General features: G+C 35.9%; 3 protein-coding genes across 4 annotated transcripts; all 3 read left to right on the forward strand.

Annotated features, from left to right (window-relative positions):
• Positions 820 to 5733, forward strand: LOC105178053 (L-ascorbate oxidase homolog). The gene is made up of 8 exons (XM_011101403.2): positions 820 to 1056; positions 1139 to 1248; positions 2985 to 3255; positions 3895 to 3997; positions 4083 to 4428; positions 4519 to 4884; positions 4985 to 5063; positions 5180 to 5733. The coding sequence occupies exons 1-8, from the start codon at positions 928 to 930 to the stop codon at positions 5390 to 5392; spliced, it is 1617 nt and encodes a 538-aa protein (XP_011099705.1). The 5' UTR covers positions 820 to 927; the 3' UTR covers positions 5393 to 5733.
• LOC105178061 (T-complex protein 1 subunit beta) lies at positions 7331 to 12989 on the forward strand. Of its 2 annotated transcripts, none has more exons than XM_011101416.2 (12): positions 7331 to 7424; positions 7908 to 7969; positions 8068 to 8124; positions 8233 to 8298; positions 8394 to 8505; positions 8906 to 9034; positions 9447 to 9518; positions 9940 to 10055; positions 10693 to 10769; positions 10919 to 11404; positions 11496 to 11811; positions 12467 to 12989. In XM_011101416.2, the coding sequence occupies exons 2-12, from the start codon at positions 7964 to 7966 to the stop codon at positions 12611 to 12613; spliced, it is 1584 nt and encodes a 527-aa protein (XP_011099718.1). In that variant the 5' UTR covers positions 7331 to 7424; positions 7908 to 7963; the 3' UTR covers positions 12614 to 12989. The 2 variants fall into 2 exon arrangements, with proteins under 2 accessions (XP_011099718.1, XP_011099726.1); XM_011101424.2 differs by having other exon boundaries at positions 7361 to 7443; positions 12467 to 12613.
• On the forward strand, positions 13730 to 17784 carry LOC105178076 (enoyl-CoA hydratase 2, peroxisomal). Its single transcript, XM_011101436.2, has 11 exons — positions 13730 to 13958; positions 14065 to 14087; positions 14207 to 14312; positions 14778 to 14848; positions 14974 to 15046; positions 15157 to 15196; positions 15557 to 15629; positions 15741 to 15891; positions 16857 to 16927; positions 17234 to 17407; positions 17490 to 17784. The coding sequence occupies exons 1-11, from the start codon at positions 13902 to 13904 to the stop codon at positions 17575 to 17577; spliced, it is 927 nt and encodes a 308-aa protein (XP_011099738.1). The 5' UTR covers positions 13730 to 13901; the 3' UTR covers positions 17578 to 17784.

The raw sequence follows: 17968 nt of genomic DNA on the forward strand, positions 1-17968 counted from the left end.
GGGGGGGGGGGGGGGGGGGGGGAAGGGGTAGGGTAAGGCGGTGGAAGTACTTAAGAAAGCACATGCAGAGTCCGTGGGTGACGCCAACACATCCACTCTAATTTCTTCACTAATACTAATACTAATACTAATAATAATTAATAAAAACAAACTGAAATCCAAATATTCCTACAATTCCAAACAAACGTAGAAAACAAACAAGGCATGTGGGAGACCATTGGCCCCAATCTCCTACATACGGCCCCACCACCGACACCCCCCACCTCTTTTCTTTTCCCTTTTTTCCTTTTTGTTCTTGGACACATCCTCCTCATCCTAGCTAAAAACCCAACCACTGTAATATCAATTTTGAGAATAATTACACTCCTCTGTCCTAATATTTGATGTAATTAAATATAATTTTTTTACAATTTCAAAAATTATATTAAGTTTTTTTAATATTTATTTTTATTTAAAAAATATATCTCTTATTATTAAAATTGTTGGTATTACTAAAAAAAAGAATTCATACTTACCTCTATTTGATTTAGAACTTTAATATTTTTTTTTAATTAAACTACCTTCATAAAAGTGAATATATATATATTCACATGCGAAGAGTGAATATATATTCACATGCATCGACGTGTGTAATTTGTGGGCACATTTTGAATGGTAAAGACACAAATTTAAATTTCAGGTTTTGGCCTTTTTCCCATTCCTTTGGTTGAAAATTTTTTCCCTCTCTTTGGGTGTTTTTACAGCGAGAAAAGAGAAAGAAAGGGCAATTGACTTTAGCGCGTTAGAGTCTGCAGCGGCGCACTTTAAATATGAGTCGCCCCATCATTCACTTTCCTCCTCACCACCATCACCCTTTCCAACCACCTCCATTCATATTCATATTCACATTTTCCCATTCCTCTCAAACACAACAGAGCAAAACCAACAATGGCGCCGCTGCTGAAGCTAGCGGTTGTGTTCGCGTGTTTCGCCATCGCCGCCGCCGAGAGTCCCTACAGATTCTACACATGGAATGTCACTTACGGTACCATTTATCCTCTCGGCGTTCCCCAACAGGTTTTTGCTTCTGCTTTATTTTCTGCTTCACACACACAGAGTGTTAGTTTTGAATCTGATTGTTTGTAATGTTGTAATACAGGGGATTTTGATAAACGGACAATTCCCAGGGCCTGATATCTACTCAGTCACCAATGATAATATCATTGTCAATGTATTCAACAGCTTAGATGAGCCCTTCCTCATCCACTGGTATGAACCACCAACACGCTAACATTCCTCCCTCATCTACACACACACACACACACTGTCTTGTTTTATTTTTGGATTCTAAAGTAATGCACAGTGATATCTTTTTTGAAAAACACACATGGGAATTAATTAGATCAAGGTCTGCGTGACTAAATGACAATGCTGCCCTTGCTTGCTCTCTATTCACACTTGCTCTTTCTCATTCCGCGATGGACATTATAGTCTTTTACAAAAAAAGTCACACATTATCTAAGCCAAATTACTTGTGATGGTTGATGCCAGCCCCTGCCAATTTATTTGTGGGATGGGTCGGTCTCACATCCTAAAATGGATCTTTTTTTCCCTTTATTTGGTTAAGTAGTCCCGTCACAAAAAATTGCACTCATCTTAATTTGTACAATAGATCTACCCTTCCCAACAATTACACCATACTTCAAATATAACTCAGATCTATTCTCATTTAACTCTCACTACCCTAATTATTTATATGGTTTCAAACTTCTTGACTAATGTGACTTTATGTCGATACTTAGTGAATCAATTTGAATGAATAGATCAATTATTTTTAGTTAAATAGTTGTAATTTTAAATTTTATTTTTGAATACTATATTAGTCAATAATAATAAGTGTTTTCTCATAAGCAATTTATAATTTTGAGATCATAAGTTTTAATTAGAGTCCAAAAATTTATTTTATTAATTTATATAAATTTGAGGAATGTTGGACCAAGATAGGCACATGGGTTGTTACGTCGTAAGTTTGTCAACAAGTAGCACTTTTGTTCTGCTGCACAGCTTTACACCACTTGGGAGATCTAACTAGGGTTTGCTTCCCTAACCCGTTATCTAAGTCCACTTGCCTAGTGAGGTACAAAATGACTTTGGTAGCAACAATTATTATTTTAAAATTATTTTGGATTAAAGAATTGTTGCTGAGACATCCTATTAACGCAGTGCTTTTTATTACATGCCAACCTTGTTGAAATTAATGATGACATTTTCACTCGTGGAAATTCCGTTAATTATCATAATGCTTATATTTTTTATATCGAAACATAATATACATTTCGGTGAGGCACCGATTTGGATCTGTCTCTACGGGAATTAGATCGAATTTTGCTATTTATAGACAAAGGTTGTTGCGTCTGAGGCATAAAGCTGAATGCCATTTTTATGTTGTCTCGATGCTTTCGCCTCCTTTGTTTTGCTGGATTTTACCAGTTATCTTAGGTTCCCTTGCGAATTTCTGTGTATCCTCGTAGTTTGTGAAAAACAAACCTTTTTCCTATAATAATTTGGAATGTTTAGGACGAGGATTTAATATTAGGCTCTAGGTAAATGACATAGTTTAAGAACTACGTATAATAATTTTTTATTTAAATTAAATTTGATTGATCAAATAATTACACAATAAATACAATATATTTGTCATATAATTGATTATTTTATTAAATTATACATCAATCATATGTTTGATATACCACACTTAATATATAATTGATTAAAGTCTTTTCCCATCGAGCATACACATGAGTTCATGTATTTGAATTTCACTAAATATATATGTATTTATTTTGTTTTTATATCAGATTAGTGTAATATTGCTTTATTATAATTATTTAATTATCGTTCATGTATATATACAAAAATAAAGAAAAAAGAGAAAAAGGACAGTGAAAAAAATTAATTTTCATCAAATCATCTTGCTGATCTCGAGATGGGAAAAAAAAAAACAGGAGTGGGGTCCAAAATAGGAGAAATTCATACGAAGATGGAGTGTATGGGACAACATGCCCAATTCCTCCAGGTCAGAACTTCACATACATTCTTCAAATGAAGGATCAAATTGGGAGCTTCTTCTACTTCCCATCCTTGGCTTTCCACAAGGCTGCTGGTGGTTTTGGAGGCATTAAGATCTTAAGCAGGCCCTTAATCCCTGTCCCCTTCGATCCTCCTGCCGATGATTACACCGTCTTGATTGGAGATTGGTACAAGTCTAACCACACTGTAAGTCTCATTTTTATATCTTATTTTTGGTTCTTAGAGCTGAATTTTCACTTTCACCTGAGTTTTTATATTGAATGAAGATGAACTATTAAAAACTAATTTCAACTTATATTTCTTGAATAAACATCAAATTAAAATTTTTGGGAGATAATTTTTATGTATCTGAGTTGCAAAAAAGAAAAGATGTAATTAATTGCATAAAAGGTATGGTACACAAAATAGTGAGCAATGTCTCATCGAACCTACGCATGTGTGTTACTGTTAATCCATTGGTCAGAGGCTATCATGTGGAAGCTGCAGCTGATTAGTGATATTAGGGTGTGGGCTTAACTACATCCAGTGTCGGTAACTTAGTGGGCCCATCAATTAAAAGATCATGAGTACTGCCATCTTGATCGGACTATTGCTTTCCCCTTTTATTTGTATGGCCCACCAACAGCTGGATGATTCCTGATCCATCGTTCATGTCGGGCCTACGTACTAACTGTGTCCTAGTTAATTCAGTTAAACGTTTGCTTAACGAATTCGGACCTACTAATTATAACAAGTGGATTGGTATATAATTTAAAATAAATAATAGTATAATTGATTTGATGTGATAATAATAGATGATGTGCAATTTGATTATTTCTTACGCAGGCATTGAAGGCAATTCTTGACAAGGGCCATAAGTTGCCGTTTCCTGATGGAATTCTCATCAACGGCCGTGGCCCCAATGTTACATCTTTCACCGTGCAACAAGGTATTTCATATCACAGTGCAATACACTGATGGTTCATCATTGAGTTGACTGTTGAAATGCATGACAATGTTGTTGTTTATAACAGGAAAGATTTACCGGCTCAGGATATGCAACGTCGGATTACAGAACTCACTCAATTTCCGCATCCAAGGACACAAGATGAAGGTTGTTGAAGTGGAAGGAACACACACGTTGCAAGTCAGCTACTCGTCCCTTGATATTCATCTTGGACAATGCATGTCAGTTCTTGTAACGGCAGATCAGCAACCTCAGGACTACTACATTGTAGTCTCGTCCCGTTTCACCTCTACGGTTCTCACCACCACCGGTTTTCTCCGTTACGCCAACTCAAATCGCCCTGCTTCTGGTCCACTACCCGGTGGCCCAACCACTCAGATTGATTGGTCCCTAAACCAGGCTCGTTCCATCAGGTACATTAGCTTGAGCCCTTCTAAGATTTGTGCTGATATGTGGCCTTAGTTTAACCCTTATAGACTAATTAAGTTAACTTTCTATTTCAGGACTAACCTTACAGCAAGTGGACCAAGACCTAATCCTCAGGGTTCATACCACTACGGCATGATAAACACCTCAAGAACTATTAGGCTTGCAAGCTCTGCAGGCCAGGTGAACCGCAAACAGAGATATGCAATCAACAGTGTGTCTTTTGTTCCGGCTGACACGCCTATAAAACTTGCCGACTTTTTCCAAATAAGTGGAGTTTACCATGTTGGGAGCATCCCTGATGCTCCTAATGGTCGAGGAGTATACCTCGATACATCAGTGATGCAGACCGACTACAGAACATTCATCGAAATTGTTTTCGAAAACTATGAAGATATTGTGCAGAGCTATCACCTCAACGGCTACTCCTTCTGGGTAGTAGGGTGAGCACTTGAATAAAGACAACTTATCAGTAGCAATGATAGTACAATATCTTATCATTATCTTTCTTGTTACATACTGATGATGACCGATCTGAATCAGAATGGATGGAGGGCAATGGACTTCAGCTAGTAGGAACCAGTACAATCTTCGTGATGCAGTCTCCCGTTGCACGGTCCAGGTATAAACAAAATACGTCTAGCCATATATTTTGATATATGCCTCGACAACTTTAGCAGCCACAGAGACATAGAATGAAATGACTCAAGAACCTCTCCTATTCGTCGATGATTGCAGGTGTATCCCAAGTCATGGACAGCCATTTACATCGCACTCGACAACGTGGGAATGTGGCAATTGAGATCAGAGTTCTGGGCCCGACAATACCTCGGACAACAATTCTATCTCAGAGTTTACACGACATCAACCTCATTAAGAGACGAGTACCCAATCCCCAAGAATGCACTTCTCTGCGGCAGGGCAAAGGGCAGGCACACACGGCCCCTTTAAGCTGGCCTAATAAGACGTACCACGGTTAGCCAGCAAGAAAATTTTCTGAGCCTTGAGGAAGCGAAGATTAGAGTTGAAACTAAGCTTGGGCATAGAGAGTATGATTAGAGTGTTTCTTAGACAATTAATTTCAATTCTTGGAAGGGTGCTAAATCAGCACCTTTGCAGATGTAGGAGCATGCAGTTGCAGTACTTGTTTAAGTGTTCAAGTTAAGTTATTGACCTTAGCTCGAGGTCACATTCTTTGAGTTTTGAACTGGTTGTTGTATCTTGTTTCATATTTTGTATCAGTTTCTACACAATTACAGTATAATAATAAATCAAGTGGTTTTTCTGGCTAGGTTCATGTGTTTAAAACTTACACTTTTAGTTTATGTTATATTCAACCTTGGATTTCGCAGTTATATGACCTATATATACAATTATAGTATAATAATAAAAAATTAAGCAGCATTCGAACAAAGGTTTGTACCTATTGGAGAGATCATTTTGGTTCGGGACTAGACTTCCCCCTCACCTGTAATATAGTAAAGAAAGTAGTATTCGTTGCCTATGGAACACATTTTTGCTCTCATTTCAATTTGTTTATATAATCTAAACTAATGGATGCATTTAAAATTTCATACCTAATATATATTACAGGATAATAAATTTAAAATTACTAGAAAGTAGACAAATACATGCAACTGCATTCGAAACTCCTTTTTATTAAAAAATATAATTTGGGACATTAATCATCATTTGAAAATTGTAAGTTGATTTAAAGTAATAAGATTGGATCATATCATTATAATGACTTATTGCAAATATTTATCGAAAGTGGGTGCTTGCAAACAATACATTCATTTGTTATTTGTAATTCTCTCATTCTCATGAACGAGAGGTCATAGATTCGAATCTCAACGGAAGACACACAAATCAATTTTCATAACTAGTTATTGTATCATGGTCTTTCATAACAACGGTTTATTTCACATTATTTTTATTTCATCCAAATGCTTTGAAATATATATCTACACCTTCCTTCAAGACGTTTGGTTTAATCATATATAAATATCTTATTGTTTGAAAAATTATATTTAGTACCATTAAGGTTTGTTTTCGTCTAATAAATAAGTCTCTTTATTATTGAAATTTCACTTAATTTGCTAATATTAATAAAAAAATATGATCATAAAAAATTTTATTTGACTGTAATAAATTAATAATAAGTCAACCGGGGGTAAATATAGATTTTTATTTTATTTTTTTGTTAATATCAACAAATTCGATACATTTTGACTAACAGATTGACTTATTTGTTAGTAAAGCAAACTTTAAGATTGCTAAATATATTTTTTTAAACAACATGAGATTTACGTGTAATTATACTAAAATTAGGGGAGGAGGGTGTAATAATTGCATATATATATATATATATATATATTCTCATGCATTTGTTATTTCACACTACGCATTTTCTTTGTATACCAATAATTTTTTTATATTAAAATATTTATCTTAATTTATTATATTATAAATATTTTTTGTACTTTTTAATCTACAAACATTTAATAATACATTTTGTATAAATATTATACTAAAGGGAGGAGGGTGTAATAATTGCATATATATATATATATATATATATTCTCATGCATTTGTTATTTCACACTACGCATTTTCTTTGTATACCAATAATTTTTTTATATTAAAATATTTATCTTAATTTATTATATTATAAATATTTTTTGTACTTTTTAATCTACAAACATTTAATAATACATTTTGTATAAATACTTTTTAAATAATTTTTAAAATTATGCAAACATATTAATAGTAAAATATTATGGTTATTTTAGAAAAGAAATACAAACATGGATCCAACCGCTAGCATTTTCTTTCACAAAATCCAGCCGTTGATTAAGGCGACCGTCCTCCAGATGAACAACCCCTTTTACAACTACAAAAACCCCAATACAGGGGCGGGGGTTCTTTCGGCGGGATCGCAGTCTTGTAAACTCTACTGCACTCATCTGCTACTACAAGCAAGGTTCACTTCGATCTTAAACGTAATTTGGTTTTGGATTAATTACTATTCCTCAGATTATGATGTTCCTTTTACTGCTACAATTTTTTTTTGGTGTCTCTGAAAATGTGGTTCTTTATTTTTCTTTGATTGCCTGGTTATACTGCTTTAGGGTTTCTGGTCAAATGTTGGTTTTTGAACTGACTTGTAGCGCATTATCTGTTTTTCTTTCAATGCTCGTTTTTGTTGTAGGGTTTAGAGTAGGCGGCGATGCGTAATGTATGGCTAGTTGACGTAGTGATTCTAGGTTTTAATTAGGAAATGGATGATTCTTATCGAATTTTAGTTGCAATGGATTGCTATGAGCAGGCTTGCATTTTGAAAGAGTGATATTTTGATTAAATATGCCAATGGAGGTATCTACAGAGATGCAAGTATTTGAATATTGATCAAGACTTGAGCTGTAATATTGATGAATGAATAATTGATTTTTCTTTTGGTCTCTAGAGAATCATTTGCGTTGAGCTTGTGTTTGTCCAGCTTCATTCTCAACTTCTGCTCCTATGGCGGTATGTCAAATTCTAATTGCACTTCTTAGTCAGTTTACTTCTTTGCTAATTGTTAATCTATTAATTTTCCGAATACTGATCTGTCTTTGTGTTTCTAGGTTGATAAACTTTTTAAAGATGAGGCTACTGAAGAAAAGGGTGAACGTGCCAGAATGGTGAGTCCTGTACAACCTACAGCAAATGAGTGTGGTTATCTCAGATGCAAGTTTCAGTTAATCTCCTTGTTTCTGTACTGACAACTAGGTTTTTTCTGTCTATATTAGGCCTCCTTTATTGGAGCAATGGCAATTGCTGACTTGGTTAAGACAACCTTGGGACCTAAGGGGATGGTAAAAGAGCATGTTATCTATATATTGTTGCAACTCGTGCAGAATCTTTCTAAAAAGTCTTCATTCTAATATCATTGTATCAATTATGCTTGTAGGATAAGATTTTGCAATCTACTGGCAGAGGACACAGTGTGACTGTCACAAATGATGGGGCAACCATCTTAAAGTCCCTGCACATTGACAACCCTGCTGCCAAAGTCCTTGTTGGTATCCTTGATGCAAAGTTATTTTTTCGTTGCTTTGTATTACTCTGTTGAGGAGTATGCTTTTAATGTTGGCAGAGTTTTTCCTTCGCTTGGTCTTATTTTTTCTGGGTGCATGCTATGACATACTGATGGATTGGATGCTTGACTTGTTAAATTCTGTAGTATGTACAGGTTCTAATGCTCATCGAGATTCCATCTTTACAGGCTAGTAGCATACTTCAATTTTGGAAGGCCTAATGATATACAACTACATCTCTCGAATTTATGAGTAGAATTCTGTTAGTTCTGGATACCATGCCTCAGAATCAATTTTTTCTCCAAAACTAAAATTGTTAGGGATGCACAGTAAACAAAAGATTTGTCATGTTTTAAGCTTTGGCAAGCCTTGAGTTCATTTTCAGACATCTCAAAAGTCCAAGATGATGAAGTTGGTGATGGTACAACTTCAGTTGTTGTTTTAGCTGGGGAGCTTCTGAGGGAGGCAGAGAAGCTGGTGAATGCCAAAATTCATCCAATGACTATTATTTCAGGTCCGTCTTATTTTTCTGAATCAACTACGTGACTATCGCACTTTTTTTTACTTGGTACATCAGATATGTTTCTCCTGAAGCTGTAGCAGTACAATTATAATTCATTTGACCCTAGTCATCAACATGGAAGAGTGTGTTGTCTCTCAAGTGCTTACTCGCTCTCTCTCTCTCTCTCTCACACACACACACACACCTGCCCTTCTGCTTTGGAAACATGTTCCCCGGATTAGTCAGTTTCGTAAGTTGAGACCATTTATTCAGACAAGTTGACTTAGTATGTTATTGTCCAGATGCAGTTTTGTCAATTTAGCCAATGCAAATGTGATTCTCTTCTTGGACTGATTGTATGAAGGTAGCTCTCTTGGATAATAACGTTTTGTAATAATTTGTATATTTCTTACATATTCATCAGGGTATCGTATGGCAGCTGAATGTTCTAGAAATGCTTTGCTGGAGAAGGTCGTGGATAACAAACTGGATGCAGGTGATTACTGTTTCTGCTTGTCACTTGCATTCAGGACCTCTTTCATATGGATTTCACTGTTTTTCTTTATTATCTGGAAGCTCCATTATACTTTTTCTTGCACCACTGTCCTACTAGATAAATTGTCTACCCAGTAATTTCCACTATCAGCTCATCACCTGTAATTTTCCCCAAAATGGCATGGAACTAAAATTCAAACATTTGGGACTTGAAAAAAATAATGTGATGATAGTTGGAAAGTTTAACTGGTTTACTTTTTTGTGAAAACTATGTTGGTGGTTGCAAAATTTTACTGGTTTAAATTCGAAAAGAGTTTACTCTAAATAAGATGGAACTGTGATCTCGGATGTGTAATGTTTTGTTACAAGAATAAGATAGAGTCCAGAATTCTTGGGTTCAATTGTGATGTTATTTTCCTCAGAGAAATTCAAGGCAGACTTGATGAAGATTGCAATGACTACTTTGAGCTCCAAAATTCTCTCTCAGGACAAAGAACATTTTGCAAAACTAGCTGTTGATGCTGTTATGAGGCTAAAGGTATGATCTTTGTGGACTTGGTGGCTTAGCTTGTAAGTTCAGATATTGGGGGTTTTGGTTTGGATAATTTCTCCATTCCTTTCAATTTTCACCCTCCTAAGCCATTAGAATTGCTGATATATGAGATTTAGCTGTATATACCCCTAAAAATTGTAATTTTATTAGGTTTCTTCATGATAACCACTACAAGGATAATGTTGCTTAAATGGGTTTGGAACATCTTGTGTGTGCTTACTTGTGTTTCCTACTAGTTATTTATTTTGTATATCCAGTTGATGCACAAAAGGGCACGTGGGTTAATAAATACAAAGATGACAGTGATAAACATGAGGTGAAGCACCTGGATTTTTTTCCTTTTCATTTCTTAGTTATCCTTTTCCCTTAAATAGCTCCCAACAGTCTTAAAGCTCAGTTTTTGGTTTGTTTACATCTGATTGGATTTTAGAAGTGGGCTTGTCTCTGTTACAATCTTTAGCATAGCAATATAGCGGAGACGCATGTCTCTGTTATTAGCCCATCATCTTTACGGTAATATCTTGAAGTTCAACTGTTCTGGTTACTTTACTTTTAAATTGTTTCTTCACTTTCCTTGTTAAAATGTTTTTGGCTGATCTAGTTAATTGATCGGAAATGACAGGGGAGTACAAATTTGGAGGCGATTCAGATCATAAAGAAGCCTGGAGGTTCACTGAAAGAATCATTTTTAGATGAGGGGTGAGCCAGCCGAACAATCTTAGTACTTGATCTCTTTTTTATAATTTCAGTAGCAATGTTATTCGATATTAGTTGTGTTTGATTGGCAGCTTCTTCATTTTTTCCAATGAATTAATTATTTCTTTTTTTTGGCATTCTTTTCAATTCAGTTTCATTTTAGACAAAAAAATTGGTGTTGGCCAACCAAAGCGGATTGAGAATGCAAAGATTCTGGTGGCAAATACTGCAATGGATACAGATAAAGTAAAAATTTATGGGGCACGTGTTCGTGTTGATTCTATGGCTAAGGTTGCTGAGATTGAAGTAGCTGAAAAGGAAAAGATGAGGGAAAAGGTGCAAAAGATTATCAATCATGGGATAAACTGCTTTGTTAACCGGCAGTTGATTTACAATTTCCCAGAAGAACTATTTGCTGATGCTGGAGTGCTTGCAATAGAGCATGCTGATTTTGATGGTATTGAGCGACTTGCTCTTGTTACCGGCGGTGAGATAGCATCAACATTTGACAATCCGGAGTCTGTTAAGCTTGGGCACTGCAAACTCATTGAAGAAATTATGATTGGTGAGGACAGGTTAATCCACTTTTCCGGGGTTGAACTGGGTCAGGCATGTACCATTGTACTGCGTGGTGCAAGGTACCTTAATTCTGCAATCGATTATTTTAGTAGTTCGATGAATTATTGCAATTACTCTGTTATGCGTTAATATGTCCTGTTTCATTTGCAGCCCGCATATGCTGGATGAAGCTGAAAGATCTCTGCATGATGCTTTGTGCGTGCTATCGCAGACAGTAAATGACAGCAGAGTTTTACTTGGAGGTGGGTGGCCTGAGATGGTGATGGCAAAGGCAGTTGATGAACTTGCCAGGAAGACTCCAGGGAAAAGGTCTCATGCCATTGAAGCATTTTCTCGGGCACTTGTGGCTATTCCAACTACCATTGCAGACAATGCCGGTTTGGACAGTGCTGAATTGGTTGCTCAACTTCGCGCAGAGCACCATAAGGAGGGAAGTACTGCTGGGATTGATGTCATATCTGGATGTGTGAGTAGCTCTATCCAACTGTGGAGATAAACTTGCTTGATTCTTCTGTTGTTTCCTTGGCAGTTTGTGTCTCTATTATGGACACATGCACCTATGGGTAATCAGATGACTGATGCACATACGTATCACAGGCATTCACAAGGATACACCGATATGATTTCATGTTATGTCATAATTGAATGCGCATGTGACTTTTTTTGTTGCTATCAATGATATTTCTTAGTAGTTCTATACCATTTCCTTCTCTTTGTAGTAGTGCACTGTAAACCTGCTACTGCAAACCATGACCTTGGTTTAATTGGCAAACTTTGCATTTTCTTGTTTTTATCTAGTTGTTGATCTCGCAATCTGCGAGTGTATTGGTGACTTGACCTCATAACCAACAGAATTCAAACTTCATAATGACAAGTTACATGGAGCCTTATCTAGAAGCTTCAGTAAGTAATAATTGTTGATTAGTCATATAGCATGCTACAATCTCTGTTTCTTGATTCCAGCCCAAAAATGCTGTTATTCATCGTTTTTGTTTTACTCAACTATAGTGGATTACATATGGATTTCTAGATTTCATTGATGAGGAAGATTGATCTCAAGTTCGGTACTATTGGCCTATCGTATGATCTTTAACTGCTGATTTGCATAATTATTCGTGCAGGTTGGAGATATGGCAGAGCTAGGAATATCTGAGGCATTCAAAGTTAAGCAGGCGGTATTGCTCTCAGCAACTGAAGCAGCTGAGATGATTCTGAGGGTTGATGAAATCATCACTTGCGCTCCACGAAGGAGAGAAGACAGAATGTGAAGGTGTGGTTCATGATTGGAACCAAGATTTGTTAAATCTGTTTCTACTCAAGTAGGTCTTCTGAAATATTTAGGGAGAGGGGTGTGGACCATCATGCTGGTGAGATCAAATTCATTTTGAAATCGAGAAAATATCACCGGATATTGGCATATCCGTTTTGTCTGAATTTATTTAACATATTCTCGCCAGACAAGAATTTTGCATTGTGGTTTCACTTATGGGTAACCGGTGGTCGATAGCACTTGTATTTGTTTATCCCTCTTTGCTGAGAATTTTGACACGAAACTATGAAAGTCTAGCGACTGGTAGTGTTTATTTGCTGTGAAAGTTATCGTTCATATATTTCCATTTAGCAAGCAAATTTCTCAGCGTGATCTATTAATTTTAGCTTGTAGTCTTGCAGTGTTTGTGTAATATCTTGGCCGCCGTGAGATTTACGAGCATGGCTCGAATGTATAAACACCAAATGTAAGATGAGCCGTAGCTATTTTAGTAAGAATTTCGGCTACCAAACAGGACTTGTGAAGAGGAGGAGCCACATGACTAATTCTTGGTGCAGCCACCTGGGGTTTTTGCTGGGTCAGTCATTTAACTGCATGCTACCAATCTCTGAGTCTGAATGGAATTGTCAACCATTGAACTGTGTAATCCCTCTATATGAGTATGCAGCTAGAGGTTTAGGTTGTATAGCGATTCTGATTCAAAGACAATTACAATTAAATGGTCCAAGAAGAGACATGTGTTGGCTTGCACGCATCATTCCTTGTGGATTTTCAAGTACACAATTTTCAGATAATCATAACTATCCAATCTGATCTTTGAAAATATTTTCAGACTTGGAGTTTCATTTACAATTTGGGCAAATATATACATATATATTTGCCTCGTTTTAGCCCCTCGCCTCTCAAATATACTATAATAGTCCATTATTTTTTAAATAAATTATAAATTAGTACCTCAACTGCACGTCATAATAGGACTAAAGTGGACCCGATAAATAAATGATCTAATAAAAGTGTGTGCATGGATTTAAAATTGAAACTTTCAAGTCCACATTGAATACCTACTAATCAAGCCTAAGCCTTCTAAGCGTTTAACAAATCAAAAGACAGATAATATAAACTATCAAAAATTGAAAAACAAAAAAAGAAGAAATGGATAGGAGTTGACGTCCAACTGTTACATCAACATCTCCAGACATTGAAATTCGTTCCTCGCCCATAACTCCCCTATTGTTTAAATTTCTATTACTCCCTCTCTCCACTCCTCCTGCACACTGCATACATCCATGGCTGCCAAATCAGAGTTTGATCCTCAACTCATCATCTCTCACAAATTCCCCGAGGTAATAATATTTCCACACCTATGAATTTTCCTCCTGATTCACGCCTTTTTCCCTTGTATTTGATGTTTTCCCCCCTCTTTTTATGTGGTCAAATTGCGCGTATCAGTCGACGTATAGCTATACTGAAAGGTTAGACAACTTCAATTTTTGTTATGTTACGTATGGGATTTTATGATTTTATTATTTGTTATCAATACACTTCAAGATCATAGAGGACGTAGAAAACGAGTTTATTGCTTGGTGAACAGGGATGCTGCACTATATGCGCTAGGTATTGGAGCTTGTTCCAAAGATGCCTTGGATAATAAGGAGCTGAAGTATGTTTATCATCCAGATGGACAACAATCAGTCGAGGTACTCCAAGACACTAGACTATTTTACTTGGGATTGTTGAACAGCGATCTTTGATTTTAAGCTGAGGTTTGGCCATAGTTTCAGGTTGCTTATGTTTTTAATGGTTTTGTTTTTCTATCTCTGAAGTTTAGAGAGTTGAGGTGGAGATATATGTGTGTTTTATTTTTAAATAGGATATGTGGTGGTGTAGTTGAGTTCTCAAGGGTTTTGCTTTCAGTAATTAACGCGTATTGATGATAAATTGGTGTCTTTTGAAAGATGGGGCGACGGCTGGTATAAGTGGACTCATCTTTGAGGATGAATTTGAGCTTGGCTGCTGTTAAAAAAGTTTGGATTTTGGTTACTTGTTCCTCTCACTCTCTTCATCTAGAAGAGCAAATTTAGTTGTCAGCTGGGCTCATAAAAGTTTGTATGTCATGACTATGGCTAGAAAATGATAAGTTTACTTTTTTGACTATTCTGTAGGTCTTGCCTACATTTGCTGCTTTATTTTCTATGGGACTTCAGTCCGAGATAGCAAAGATACCGGGTTTAGAGTAAGTACTTCTCTTGCTCTTCTATCTCATTTGCATGTGTTGCATGTGATATATACTATTTGGTGAAAGCTGATCTTGTTTGGCTAGTGTACTGGCTAATAATTTCTGGCATAATTTTTCTCCAGCTTTGATCCACGCCTTCTATTGCATGGACAACAGTATATCGAGATGTACAAACCCCTTCCTTCTCATGGTTGTGTAAGGTTCTTAATCACTTAGTCTTAGATTCTTCTCTAATCCTCCATTTATTTCTCATTTTTTCTACTTCATTCAGATGATAAGTTTTTATGTAAACGTTGTTGATGCAGCTACTAAATAAAGCAACTGTTGCTGGGTTGCATGATAAAGGTCAGCTTCTGATATTCCTCTTGATCCTCAATTGGAGCACTATTACTGAGTAAGTCATAGGGGTGTCTTGTGAATAACAAGGAGAGTGGCAGTTATTCAAACCTGACCTACCTGCAATAATGAAAACATACTTTCCTTGTTTGATCCTTTTTCCAAAGATAATATTGTGTTATCTAGGATGGGATGTAAATTTAAAGTAGGATATCTCATCTATTAAGTCTGATAAAATAGCTTGGTCTATGTAGCCTCTTCTGTGGTTAAAATCTTAGGTTATTGTGAGCTTTTTTATTGCTTGAGATTCAGACTTTGGGGCATGGAAGACTGCGCATAAACAGAAATGTATGTCTGGTTACCTTTCAGGTAAGGCAGCAGTTCTCGAGATTGAAATTTTAAGTTATGAAAAGGAGTCAGGTGTACTGCTGTGCATGAACCGGTAAGATTTCATTCATTTGACTGTAAGATCTGTTGTACGCTGTTACCTTCTCTTTTTACCCTCTTCTCCTTTTGTATTCCTTAAGTTAATAATCTTCATATTGCTTCACAGAATGGCTGTTTATTTGAGGGGCGCTGGTGGCTTCTCGAAATCATCCCAGCCTTACTCCTTTACCAAGTATTCTTCAAATCAGACTTTGGCTTATAAAATTCCCCGAAGTCAACCATTTGCTGTATTTGAAGATTGTACACAATCATCACAGGCATGTAAATTCTTATTTTTCACATGTTCAGTTCTGATCATTAGAGTAGAAGCACAGGGTTGAAAAGTACAATTAATACGGCTGTTAATTAAGATGTTTACAGATATTTTAGCAGTGAGGAATACCTTCATCACCATATAGGTTCTGCTGTTTTAAGTTTCACACATGATGAGCATCACTGGATAATGCTAATAAAGACCATGATGAATGGATACCTTCATTATTACTGGAAATGACATAATGTTCTTTTGCATGTAACTGAATAGGATTAGGAAACATTGGGCATTAAAGTGCGAAGTTTAGGAAAATGAGTTTTGATAGACAGAGTAGACATGGACTTACTTTTGAGAACATCATTTTATTACTTAAACGTCTTCATCTTTTATTTACATTTATCCCTTGATATTGTGGTCATCAATTTCTCTACTTTGTCAATATGCAATTTGGCAAGACAGGATTAAACTCAAGTTGTGATCTATATGTTAGAACTGTATCACTTGAACATTCCTCTCAAATTTCCTAAATCCATCAATAACGATTTTTGTTACCTTCTGATTGACCATCGATGCAGACACCGAAGATCTGCTGTCAAAGTATATATCCACAATTTTTTAGAATAAGATACTCTTCATGGTCAGCTGCTCAAATTGATGTATATTAATCATATGGACTTTTGTTTGCTTTGTACAGATTTTACTTGCAATTTAAAAAGAAATAGAACAATTTTTCCTCTTCCTCATTCTTCTTCGATTTTACATAAAGTAAAATTGAAAACTTCTGTGTGCTAATTCTCTAATGTGATGAATGAGGAATCTTGAAATTTTGAATTTTTTTATCCTTGGTAATTGCATCTAAATTTGTACCTTAGTCAAATCTGTACCTAATATGATAACTTCTTTAGTCGCTACGAGCTGCTTTGGTAGCATGTGAAGTTTTCGTTAAAATTTTGCAATACCATGATGCAGGCACTGCTTTACAGGCTTTCTGGCGATTACAATCCATTGCACTCAGATCCTATGGTTGCAGAAATTGCTGGGTAGTTTATTCTTTAAACTTAAAAATTTTCGTAACGTCTCAACTCTCTCTTCTTTTTCCATGTTTAAGGAGTACTGCATATTCTGAGCTTAAGTGTAAATCCAGGGCACTGTTCAGTACATCTATGATTTTAACCATATATTGAATGTGGAATGTATGAGATTATACCCATGTGGTCATTTTGTGATATTAAACTTTGAATGTCAAGTATTTGTTTCATTTTACTGTCTACTTGAGTGATGATTTCATATATCACTTTTTCTGTTTTTCCAATTATTCTCAACTTTCCCTAATCTTTCTTCGGTAGCTTTTCTCGTCCAATATTGCATGGACTTTGCACACTTGGCTTTGCAGTCAGAGCTATCATCAAAAGTATTTGTCGTGGAGAACAAAAGATGATCAAGAACATATCTGGGAGATTTCTATTGCATGTCTATCCGGGTGAAACCTTAATAACAGAAATGTGGATTGAAGATTTGAGGTAGTTTTGGTTGACCTGTGCTTTCCAAATATATGAGATTGTTTATTATACCTCTAGAGCTTACAAGAGGGTGAAATTGCAGGGTAGTGTATCAGGTGAAGGTCAAAGAACGAAACAGGGCTGTGCTTTCCGGTGTTGTTACTCTTGATCGCTTGAGCTCATCTCTGTGATATTAAATCCTGCAAAATAGCCTTGCTTGTGGATTATGGGCTTCTACCTAATACATGATGAGATAAAAGTTAAACATTCTATCTGTATACGAACTCTCACTTGTTCTTTTAACAAGTAGAGCTGATACATTGGTAATGGCTCCTTTCATGTATTGTAAAATTATTGATTTGTTTCGTTTAATATTATTTTCATTTCTCTTGTGTTAATGTGACTGCTTTGATTAAGCATGGGCCCTTGACCACATCGTTGTTGTCATGAAATCTTAACATTAACCTTAACATGCATATGTAATATGAAATTTTGGCAGAGTTTTCTGTCAACGGATAATAGTGTATGCAATTGGAGATAATCTCCGTCTTAGCAATGAGTCAAGAGTAGAAGGAAAGAAAA

This window comes from Sesamum indicum, linkage group LG2, assembly GCF_000512975.1.
Source record: "Sesamum indicum cultivar Zhongzhi No. 13 linkage group LG2, S_indicum_v1.0, whole genome shotgun sequence".
Classification (NCBI taxonomy): domain Eukaryota; kingdom Viridiplantae; phylum Streptophyta; class Magnoliopsida; order Lamiales; family Pedaliaceae; genus Sesamum; species Sesamum indicum.

Bases quoted from the DNA above. Each gene is read 5' to 3' on its own strand.
- LOC105178053 (XM_011101403.2), top strand. From the start codon at position 928: ATGGCGCCGCTGCTGAAGCTAGCGGTTGTGTTCGCGTGTTTCGCCATC. The intron at 1,057-1,138 runs GTTTTTGCTTCT...GTTGTAATACAG, and splicing joins CTCTCGGCGTTCCCCAACAG to GGGATTTTGATAAACGGACA. The intron at 1,249-2,984 runs GTATGAACCACC...AAAAAAAAACAG, and splicing joins GAGCCCTTCCTCATCCACTG to GAGTGGGGTCCAAAATAGGA.
- LOC105178061 (XM_011101416.2), top strand. The intron at 8,125-8,232 runs GTGAGTCCTGTA...TGTCTATATTAG, and splicing joins AGGGTGAACGTGCCAGAATG to GCCTCCTTTATTGGAGCAAT. The intron at 9,035-9,446 runs GTCCGTCTTATT...CATATTCATCAG, and splicing joins TCCAATGACTATTATTTCAG to GGTATCGTATGGCAGCTGAA.
- LOC105178076 (XM_011101436.2), top strand. From the start codon at position 13,902: ATGGCTGCCAAATCAGAGTTTGATCCTCAACTCATCATCTCTCACAAA. The intron at 13,959-14,064 runs GTAATAATATTT...TGCGCGTATCAG, and splicing joins TCTCTCACAAATTCCCCGAG to TCGACGTATAGCTATACTGA. The intron at 15,630-15,740 runs GTAAGATTTCAT...ATTGCTTCACAG, and splicing joins GTACTGCTGTGCATGAACCG to AATGGCTGTTTATTTGAGGG.